This window comes from Equus asinus, chromosome 15, assembly GCF_041296235.1.
Source record: "Equus asinus isolate D_3611 breed Donkey chromosome 15, EquAss-T2T_v2, whole genome shotgun sequence".
NCBI lineage: Eukaryota > Metazoa > Chordata > Mammalia > Perissodactyla > Equidae > Equus > Equus asinus.
In genome coordinates this window covers 35347893-35359177 of record NC_091804.1, presented here as the reverse complement: position 1 = coordinate 35359177, position 11285 = coordinate 35347893, and the positions used below count along the sequence as shown (strand labels likewise).

At 45.1% G+C, this 11285-nt stretch overlaps 1 protein-coding gene across 1 annotated transcript in view; it reads right to left on the bottom strand.

Moving 5' to 3' along the window:
* Positions 1-342: 342 nt before the first annotated feature.
* STK4 (serine/threonine kinase 4) overlaps positions 343-11285 on the bottom strand; it is an 87114-nt gene continuing 76171 nt past the window's right edge. The window contains exon 11 of the mRNA XM_014859855.3: positions 343-4415. Coding sequence (XP_014715341.1) covers positions 4257-4415 — 159 coding nt within the window. The 3' untranslated portion in view covers positions 343-4256. The remainder of the gene's footprint in view (positions 4416-11285) is intronic.

The following is an 11285-nucleotide window of genomic DNA, read 5'->3' as shown; positions in this document are numbered from 1 at the left end:
CTCCAGAAAAGCTTCCTTGGACCCTCCAGCAGAACTGATTGTCTCTCCCTCCTGTGTCCACGGGCTGTGTATCTCCTTTTACCGTAGCATTTCCAGTGTCAAGTGCTTGACTGAGGCCCCAGCTGGTCTGCAAGAACCGCGCCGGGTCCATCTCTACATTCCTGACAGCCAGCTCGGTCCCTGGCACACAGTCGGTGTTCCACAGAGATGACCCTACCTATCTCTCCCCCGGCTTTGGATTCTAGAATAAACACACCACAGAGTCAGTACCGTGAAGATTTACAATATCGTCATCCAGGCTATAGATGGAGGATCTCATTTTTAAAAAGAGGATAGATAGTCTGTGGTCCGAAGGACAGTTTATTTAAAACAAAGGTGACACGGTGTAGGAAAGAGGAAGAACAACAATTCTAACAAAAGCACAGAGAAAGCATTTCAAATTTAAAAAAAAAAGGCAATGGAGGAAGCTGTCTCATACATATACAAACTGCTGACCTCGACTGATTATTTACATCCAAACTTTATAAAATAGCATTTCTAGTCAGCACTTAAGCCAGTGTTATTAATTTTAGTTACAAAAGTTAAAGCTACAAACTTCACATTTTTAAGTTGTACATCTGCAACAGCATTTAAACTTTTTTTTCCAAGTTGGTCTGAGTGCAAGCTGGTAGAAGAGATTTGTTTTTCCCAACACAAAAAAGAACACGGATTCCAAATACAATGAATATAATCCTGATGAAAACACAGACAGAGGGCTCAAGGAAGATGGGGTGGGAGGGTGTGGACTGGGCAGGAACAACTTTCCAGTAAATAAGGAGCTGCAATCTTTAGAGGCAACACGGTATACTGAAAGGGCACTGGAATGAGAATCAGAAGACCTGGATTTGAATCCTAGCTCTGCCATATTTTAGCTTTGCTACCTTGAGCAACAGACTTTCTCTCTCTGAGCCTCAGTTTCCTTATCTGTAAAATGAGGACAATAATACCTACACCCCCCAGAGCTATTAAGTTTTAATAGACATAGCGCTATTCAGATTATCTATTTCTTCTTGAGTGAGCTTTGGGACTTTGTATCTTTCAAGGAATTTGTCCATATTATTTAGGTTGCTGAATTTATGAGCATAAAGTTGTTCATAATATTGTTATTAACCATTTAATATCTGTAGGATCTATAATGATGTCACTGCTCTTATTCCTGATACTGGTAAGAGCTATTGAGTTCTAAATGATCTAATAAACTTCTGGCATCTGGCAGGTGCTAAATAAATGTTTCCTGGATCCAAGTCTACAGTCTCAAGGAGTCAAGGCTATAGTTTTTTAAGTTGCTTCAGAGTATTGATCCTGTCTGTCTGTCTGTCTATCTATCTATCCATCCATCCAACTGGTGGTTGGGAAAAGGGACAAAGGATAAGAAAAATAGATATTTGCTTCAAAATTACTGATGAAGAAGCAATTAAGATATTCCTAGAGAATTTGAGACTTTTTAATGATACAGTTGGGTGTGGATCATTGTTTCTTAGAAGGAGATAACAAGTGAGGGGCTTAGAGTTCACTGGAAGCTTGAGTCACAAATGCTCAAGCAATGACTGAAGCTCAGGGCTCAATAAAGGCAAGTTGATCTGTCTTGAATTTAGTATTCAGGGAAAAAATGACTAGGACTTGCTCTTCTGCCTGTCACTAGAAAACAAATACACCTTGTCTGGAAATTTATCTGATCCCAAAGAAATGGACTTCTGGCCAAAGGGCTCTGCCTAGCTGGACTGGGGAGCAATGTACCTTGTCGGACCAGCATGGGGAGTGCACACATGCTTGGAACAAAACAAACTCCAGATCAAGATTCACGACCTAAGAACGTTTATGGGGAAGAACTGAACCTTCTTTTACTCGGATCTAGCTTAGGGAGGGAGAAAATGGGCATTCCTCTCCTGTCTGGCCAACTGCAAAGTCCTTTCTAAAAAAGAAAGAGACTGAGGCAGGACTGCTAATCAACACAGCAGATGGTATGGGGGAGTGCATGCTCCACACTGTGGTTTCTAAAACTCACTTGGCTGTCAGACTTAACTACTAATTCAGCTGTTTCCCAACCGAAAAATGCCAGTTAGAGTTATTTAGTCTGTGCAAGAAAAGCTGGCCACTTCATTTTAAGAAGACTTGTAATTTTCCTTTTCCCTATAAACACTGGTCCCATATGGTGACACTATGAATCCTGATTCTACCACTTACTAGCTGTACTGGCTTGGGAAAGAACTTTTTCTCTCCGAACCTGTTTCTTCATCTATGAAATGAAGATAAAGTACTTAACTCACAGAGTTATTGTGAAGTTTGGAGCTGCCATATAGAGAGAGCCTGCCTAGCTCAGTGCCTGACATATAAATACATGGTCAAAGAATGCTAGCTGCCATTTATTATTACAGCGGGATCCTCAAATTGTCTGGAGCCTCTGTATCTGCCACATAACTGGCCAAGCCCTGCGGACCAACAACTGCCTTTGCATTTTTAAAAATTTGCTGTAATTGCAAAGAACAGAACCTGGCCACAGAAGAGGAACATTCCCTGCCTTTCCATTGATTCCCAGGTTTGGGAAGCAAAGGCAATTACAGAGTCAAATTACAGTATTCTTCGGTGCAACTGAGTCATAGCTCCCCTATCTGAGGGGAGGAGATGTTAGAAAATAAAAAGACATTTGCTTTTCCTAACTGTCTACTCTTTGCTGTGACTAAACGACATGTGGCCTTGAGCCAACACTGCAGAGGGATGGCTCAGGGCGGTCTTTTACAAAGCCTTCTGATCTGCTTTAGGCCCTAATCTGCCTGCATGAGGCCTGTCTGCTATCTGGCAGATGCCGCAGAGCCTCACAGAACGGATGAAACGGAACCATCTGGCTCCCCCTGGGAATCTCTTCACAGTTAGTCATCCACTGAAGAGACACAGAGCAAGTTTCCATTAGCAGGTTCTCTGGAACAACTTAACCCAAACTGACACAAGCGTCTTCTCTTGGAGAAGGGGCTGCGTGAGTCAGTGGCCCAGGAGGAAGAAGCCCCGAGGTCTAGTCCCAGCTCTTAGTTTCACCTGCTTTGCGATTTGGGCCATGTCACTTCCCCATCCTGAGCCTCAGGCAGGCCAGGTGATGTTTATGGTCCCTTCCAGCTCTGGCATTCTACGTGTCTGGGTTGAGCCTCATGGAGAACAAATCTTAGTCTGAAACTCACGTATCCTTTCCAGACCCCTTACCAGTAAAATAAAAAAGAAAACAGTCACATATTTGAAAGTGGATCACAAAAGCAATGCCCTCTAACCCTGTCTGTAAGGAATGTGGAACAAAATGCCACGTATGTGATCTTCACATGAACAACGAGAACTTCGAACCCTTCCCTTCTGCAGACTGACGCAGCCCCATGGTGGCTGGGCGTGCCTGGCAGGCCTGGCCCTCACTGGATCGTGTCTCCTCTTAAGGCACTGGGCAGTATCTGTGCTGTGACTCTAGGCAGTGGGGAGAGTGGAGATGGATGAAAGGCGTTGAAACCACAAAGGCCAAGTTGCAAAGAGGGCGCCGGCTTCTCCTAGGACTCAAACAGTAAACATAAACCTCCAAGGCTTTCCCTTGGACATCACCCACAGCTCCAGAAGCCGGGATGGCCCACAAGGCTGAAACTGTGGGGAAAGAACTGGTCCAAACCTGATTTTTAAATGCAGCCCTGCAAAAGGGGGAGGAGGGCTTCTGGGGCTCAAGTGACCCCAACAGCCTCCCGGTGTCCTCTGCCCTCATGTTCCACAGTACCATAATCTTACAGAAAAGAGGCAAACTGTTTAAAACGGTACCTGTACAGAGATGCCACCACACTGAGTGGGGAATCCAGTTATAATTTATACATATATGCATATTTATATATTTTTTAAAAGTCTTCCAGAAAGAATAATTGTAAGCTAATGGGGGAAGAAAAACAAAAGACATTATGTAAAACTTTCCCAGCTATCACTCAACTAGGAGTCTCTGTTCCTGGGGTTTAAAACTCTGAGTTTAAAAGCACCAGTATAAATCCTTAGAAATGATCCAGCTCACCAACTGAAATACACACATCAAGATGCACGCTGACTGTCAAGGCAGCCCTTCCCACTGGCGCACGTTCCTGAGTTCACAAAGGTGCTGTGGAGAAATGACGGAGCAGAAGTGGCGGCTAACAAACGTGAGTGGCGAGCAATCCAGAGTTCACCACACAGGCCCGAGTGGAGGAGGGGCCCTCCCGGCCTGGCCGTGCTCAGAAGTTTTGTTGCCGCCGCTTCTTAGCCTCGATGGCATCCAGGATGGGCTGCCGCTTCGACTGGTACTTCTGCCGGATCTCTTCAATCTCCTGTTCCATCATGGGGTCGAGGGCCAAGAGCCTCTTCTGAAGGTCCTCCACTGTCCAACTCTTCAGCTAGAAAAGAAGTAGAAAGATTAGTCAAGACAAAGCTCAGATCAGCGGCAGAACAGCAGAGCGGCCCAGGCTTGCCAGGCATCCAGAGGGAAGGAAGTAGGAGGAATCAAGTTTGGGGTGGGAGTGGTTGGAAAGTGACAATTCATTCAAATGAATGGCACACCACCAAGGTTTTTTGAGACAATTCATCCCCAGAAGAGTTCTAAGTGCTAATCTCTTTGATTTACTGTGCCTTGACCAAGAAATTAATGAATAATACTTTCCTCTCCCCTATCTTGTGAATTAATTACGTACGTACTCATTGTGAGGGCACTTACAGGAGAGTAACTTGGTGTCCGCAAGATAATGCTTGCCTCCTAGGTCTTGTCCTTCCCATGAGAGGAGCGTCTGGATGGTGACCACACCTCTTTCCGGATACCACACCAGCGAGGATGGCTGCTCACTGAGGATCAGGTGCTCTCCCCCAACCCTGCCTTCCCACACCCCCAACGTCTTGGCACTGTCCCACTAATCATCACTAACATTTACCGCGGGCTAATCATATCCCAGGCACCAGTCTAAGCACTTTATATGGACTATCTACGTAAGTGTCTTGGGAATATAGACAAAACCCTTGGGTAGCCAGGTCGGGTAATGGAGAAACCCTGAAACTTCTGAGATTAAGTTTCCATCATCCGGAGAAAAAGACAGGACTTGATATATAAATTAATAATAATTCCTAGCACTTGTATAATGCTTTCCATGTGCCAGACTCTAAGTGCTTTACGTATATTGATTCATTTAATCCTCACAACAACGCTATGATCTGAGTACATTATTATCCCACGTTATGGATGAACAAGCCGAGGAAGATGGTGGCTAAGTAACTTGCCCCGTATCTCATGGCTAGTCAGCGGCAGAGTCAAGATTCAGACCCAGGCAGTGCGGCACCAGAGTCCATGCTCTTAACCAGCATTGCAGAAGAGCAGACCAGCAAAGCATAGGCTGTAGAACCAGCTCAACCTGTGTTTAAAACATGGCTTTGCCTCTTGCAAACGTTGAGTCTCGGGCAAGTTACCAATCTCTCCAGGTCTTCCTCATCCACAGAACAGGAGCAGCAACGCCTCCTGTTTATTCTAAGAATTAAATGAGATCATGGTTGTGAAACTGTTAGCACAGCGCCTGGTGCACTGTGTGCTTAAAGATGGCAGTGTGTGTTACAGCCCTCTCTCTACACTAGAGCCCAGGAGCACACTCGGGTTCAACCTGTGTTGCCACTGTTGGGCAAGTGGCTTCGCTGCCGTATGTATAGAGCATTCACTGAATCTAAGCAAGGCCAGCTCTGGCTGGCAGGGGTGGGAAGGAATGCCGACGTTATCCACAGCAGGTGGTGATAAATTCTGTGAGCTCACAGCCAGTTTAATAGGTACAGTGTTTCAAGAACTCAAAGGCTCGCTCAAGTCTTATGAGAGATTTATAGAATCATCATCTCCCACAGCCCCTTCCTGAGGCCCCAACAGGGAAGTGGGATAGGAAGGTGGGTGCGGGAGCCTCTTTCTGTCCTCACTGCCTTCAGACAGTGCGGTGTGAATGAGTGTGAAGTGCTCCAGTGGCCTCCCTAGAAATGGTTTACTGACCTGTCACCACAGGAATTTCCCCTGGCCCGCTGCAGGGAGGTGGTCTGAGAAGTGAGAAAAGCCACACGAAAGGTTCTTTGTAATGTGAGAGTGGAAAGACTGGAGAGTGGGGGAGAAAGCTGGAAAGTTGGGCTGAAAAAAACGCAGCCTGTGGTTTTATACCATCTAGGAGGTTGGTGTTCTTGGCCCAGAGACACCCCTAAAAGTGATGCTTGCCTAGTCTTTAGCTTTTTCAATTCGTTCTCCAAACCGAGAACACCCCAAACCTAACAGTGAATGTTACTGGTAGTTAAGGACTTAATCTTTAGGATCACAGATCCTACTGGCTGTGTAACCTTGGACAAATATACCTCTTTGAGCCTCCATTTCCTCCTCTGGAAAACAGACAAATACTAAGTTTCTCCAACGTTGGGCAGCAAAGAGGATTAGATGAGTTAATGGACGTGATGTTCTTAGTGTAGAACTTCATAGCATATGTATTTGGCAGGTAGTAAGCACTCCATAAATGGTCGTTATTATGTTATTAATAACTGTTACTGTTGCTGTTATTAATATCGTTGCTATCAATATTATTGGAAAAATCTCTACTTAATCTCCCATAAACAAACTGTTCCTATAACCTCTGATCCTAGTCAGAATCAAAGAAGTGAGAAAGAAAATATCTACTGTATCCTGGGCTAACAATACCTAAGGGCGAGCACCTTCCCACAGCGCCTGTTCACTTATTTACAGTTTAATGAAATTTTTTCATCCATCCATCCATTTACCAAATATTCAGTGAGTACCTAGAATGGGCCAGGCACCTAAATACTTCAGTGAGACAAATAAAAAAAATCATTGCCCTTGTGAAGCTGACATTTTAGTGAGGTGACACAAATGACAACACAATAAATCCGTAAATTACTCTTACATTAGAAAGTGATACGAAAAAGAAAGAAAAACTGCAGTGACGGAAGAAGGGCTGGGAATTGGCGGGGGAGACCCGCTTTCTATCCCTCCATTAGGATGAAGAGTCAACTGCAGAATGAAGAACTGTGAGTGAGCGGAACCGCACTGGCCTTCCAACTCGTTCTGCAACTTTAGGCAAGCCCCGTCTCCTCCCGAGGGCTGGTCCCCACCTGTAGTGAGGGCTGCCTAGATGCTCTCAAAGGCTTCTCAGTGTTTCTCCCTGTGTGATCCACCGATCACCTGCATCAGAATCACTTAAAAATACAGACTCCTGAGCCCAACCCAGAGCTACTTGATCAGACTCCCCGGGAGGTGAGGCACAGGACCTTGCATGCTAAAGAACCTAGTCAGGTGTTTCTTATAAATCCTCAAGTTTGATAAGCATGATGCTACATCTTCCTTCTTGTTTTCCTGGCAGCAAAATTCTCACAAAATAATTGCTACCTGTCTCTGATCAAAGCTTCTTCTCGGTTTCCAATTTCTCTGCCGCTTTTTTGCCCTTGATTCTGATTTGGGGCCCGCCACAAGCACCCTTGCTTTATCTCAGCCACCTTCAGACTAATTTACTTCCCCAAAGGCCTTTGGGGCTTAAGTTACACCTGACCTATTAGAACACAGCCAGCCAGTCACTGCTAATGACTCGGTGACACCATCCAGATATGGATTTTTCTGAAAACAAGCTCAGAGAAGGGTTTTATGGCGCCAAGTATAGCATTTCACCTTCCTGGTCCTTGGTGGCATAGTAAATTTCAAATGGATATCTATCAGTTAAAATAACTGTGGTTCTACAGTATTCTAACAGCCAGCATCCTGAAGGAGCAAATTCTCAAACTGGCTATGCAAGTAGCTTGAGCTATTTTCACCAGCTAGAGGAAATATTACCCCTTATATCTCATCTATCCCTGACAAGTTAAGCATCCTCTCTATACTATGACTCCCACATTTATCTCTCTAGACCAGAATTCTCCTCGAACTCCAGACTCATACATCCAGAGCAATCCTACTGGCTATCTCGGTTCCTGATTATCTCAGGGAAATCTGTAATTTAACACATTCACAACGAAACTCTTGAGTCCCACCCCTCCCTCATCCCTAAACCTCTTCTCCTTACTTCCCAGCCTTCTCCACCTCAGAAATGGTACCACCATCCTCCCCAGTGCTCAGAATCATCCCTGATTCTTCCCTTTCCTTCACCACTCCCCTGCCCCGCTTCCATCTCATCTTTGAAATACAGTTGTATATATGTACAACTCAAGTCCAACCACTTTTTTCCATCTTTACCACTAACCATCAATTCAGGCCACCATCATCTCGCAGAAACGAAAATAATTAAAAACACAGATGTGAAGCAGATCATATCACTCTTATGTTTCCCTCTGCACTTAAAGTAAATCCAACCACTCACCAGGGACTACAAAGGCCCTGCATCTCTGGCCCCACTGTCCCCCTCCACTTCATTACCTACCACTCTCCCCTTGGCTCAGGACCCCTAGCCATGCTTTATTTCACATCCTCTCTGGCAAGGGCTAGGCAGTTAATGATCCGTCTGCCTCAGTTCTTCCTAATCTTTGAGGCCTGAGCTCAGACGTCAACTCAGAAAATTTGAGCAAGCCTTCTCTAACCATCTTATCTAGAAAGAATGCCTCCTCTCCATTATTCTCTATCTCAGCCTCCAGTTTATTTCCTTCAAAACAATCATGGCACTCTGTAATCATTCTTTGTTATTTTCTTTTGCTTGTGTCTCTTCTTACTAGGATGAAAGTTCTATGAGGGCAGTGACTTTGCCTTGTTCACTATGCTAAGCGTAATTCTGGTTGAAGGCATGAATACACTGCCCCTCATTTCTAGTCAAACAATAATGGAAGCCACTGAAATCAAGGCGCAGGCTTCCCCTGGGCACCACCACGTGCAACACGGCTCTGGGTGCGGTGCCGAGAGGACTGTGTGTGGAATAAGGAGTGAGCTCTGCCCTCAAGGAGCTTTTATTCCTCTCAACATTCTTTTGAAATCGAAGGTTTCTGCTCACTTGATTAAAATTTCTATGTTTTATCCTGACTGATAAGAAGCAGGTCTCCAGTCCTGGCTTAGTCATCTCTAAAGGGCATGGCCATTTTAATTTTTTATTCAGACAAAAAAGAACTTCTACTACAAGAAGTACTCTTTGGAAAGAATGAGATAGTCAAAAGAATAAGACATGATCCTTCCAGACAAGACAAAATGAATGCCAAGCCCAGAGTCACAGGCTCATTGCTGAAGGTGCGCTATGCTGAAGAGAACAGACCAAGCACAGGGATTTCTGACTCTCTTCCTGGGAGAGGTCACAGAAGGAAGGAGAAACTGAAATAAGCCTCGTAATCACAGTTATTTAGAATTCCCTGACCACTTGGATGCTAAGCAACACACCAGTCTTGGGTAAGTGGAGAAGCATGGGCTCTGAGGCTGAGACATGGCACTGATGTTTGTGGTCGCACGCACTCACTATTGTCTAATAAACAGCTAGACGTCACTCCCATTGCCTTGGACCCAGTCTATGATGTCTGTCGACAGACGTCTGCACCAGGAAAGGTAACAACATTCATGCAGATGAGATTTCTCTTAAAAGATGTGGTCTCTGGAAATGTGCTGTATCCTAAAGCAGGCATTTTTTTAAGTCCAATATTCAGCCTCCCCCTGTTTCTGCAGGATACAATGCTGTCTTACGACTGGATTCTACACACAGACATGCAAGAAAAACGTTAAGTACTTGAGCATATGCCATGTGTTCAGCACTGAACTAAGCGCTTTATCTGCACGATTTCATTTAATCCTTCTGTAAGGTCAGTATTATTGTCCTCCTTTTACAACTGAGGTCAACGAGGATAAGAGTGGGCAGTAAGAGGGGTGCCGGCCCCGTGGCCGAGTGGTTAAGTTCGCGCGCTCCGCTGCAGGCGGCCCAGTGTTTCGTTGGTTCGAATCCTGGGCGCGGACATGGCACCGCTCATCAAACCACACTGAGGCGGCGTTCCCACATGCCACAACTAGAAGGACCCACATCGAAGAATACACAACTATGTACCGGGGGGCTTTGGAGAGAAAAAGGAAAAAAATAAAATCTTAAAAAAAAAAAAGAGTGGGCAATAAGAGGTCAATAGGATAAGCGGTCAATGAGGATAAGAGGTCAGTGTGGATAAAAGGATAATTTGCCCAAAGTGACCCAGCATGGAACTGGAAGGACTGTAACCACCAGCTGAAGGGTTTCTGGAAATAGGCCTGTGTTAGCGAAAAATGTGGGAAGGCTAGAAAAATTCGGAATTTGGTTGACATTAAATATGTCACAGATGGCCCTCACATTCAAAAATGCCACCGCTAGTGATGATGGGTGACTTCAGGCAAGGCATTTGACCTCTCTGGGATTTGGTTTCCTCGTTTGTAAAACGGGGACGATGCTGCCTACTTTGCCGCCTTTCCTCATGTAAAAATACCACATGCCTCCTACTCACACAGCACTGCTGCCTGAGGGGAGCGACTTAACTCAAGGTTGTTAAACATGATTCAAATCGAATCAACCAACTTTCCCGGCAGCTCTACGAGGCAGGACCGCTGTTGGGCAACAGGAACATGACAAGCAAGCTCTGCCAGAGAAGCAGCAGGCTTGGGGCAAGGGCACTGGCTTTAGGTCAGGTGGACCTGGTTCCGTGGGAGCTCTGCCCTTGTAGCTGGATGCCCTTGGGCAAGTCATCTCATATGTGCCTCCGTTTCCTCATTTTTCAATAGAGGACAACACTATTTATCCCACAAGGGAAGTTGTGAGGTTTAGAGGTTTTGGTAATGTATATAACATAGTGTCTGGTGCCCACGAGAAAGTGGATGAGTGAGAGCTACCACCTTAAATTCTTTTTTTGGAAGAAGAAGGAAATACATGAGTGATATAAATAGTAGCTGCCTTTGTTATAAGAACTGAGCCTGATGAGCTCACAATCTGGTGCAGGACACACACCACACACACAGAAGTGTCTCTAGTGAACTCTGTGTCAGAAGCCCCAAACCAGCTGACTGTGGTTTATTTCCTCCGGGCCAGACCACAGGAAAATGCTCAGATTCCCAGCATCAGTACAAACACAGAAGGCTGATGGGAACTTACTTTTTCTCAAATATCCCTAGCAACTCTGAAATTCTAAATTACACTATGTCAATGTCAGTTGCACAACTTGTGTGGAGAACTGAGATGTTTCACCACAAGATAACTCATAGGGATTGCACTGACAATTAGCCTATCCTGGATCAGCAGAGGCAAGCTAAACCAAACACATCAGGAAGGACAGCAGAG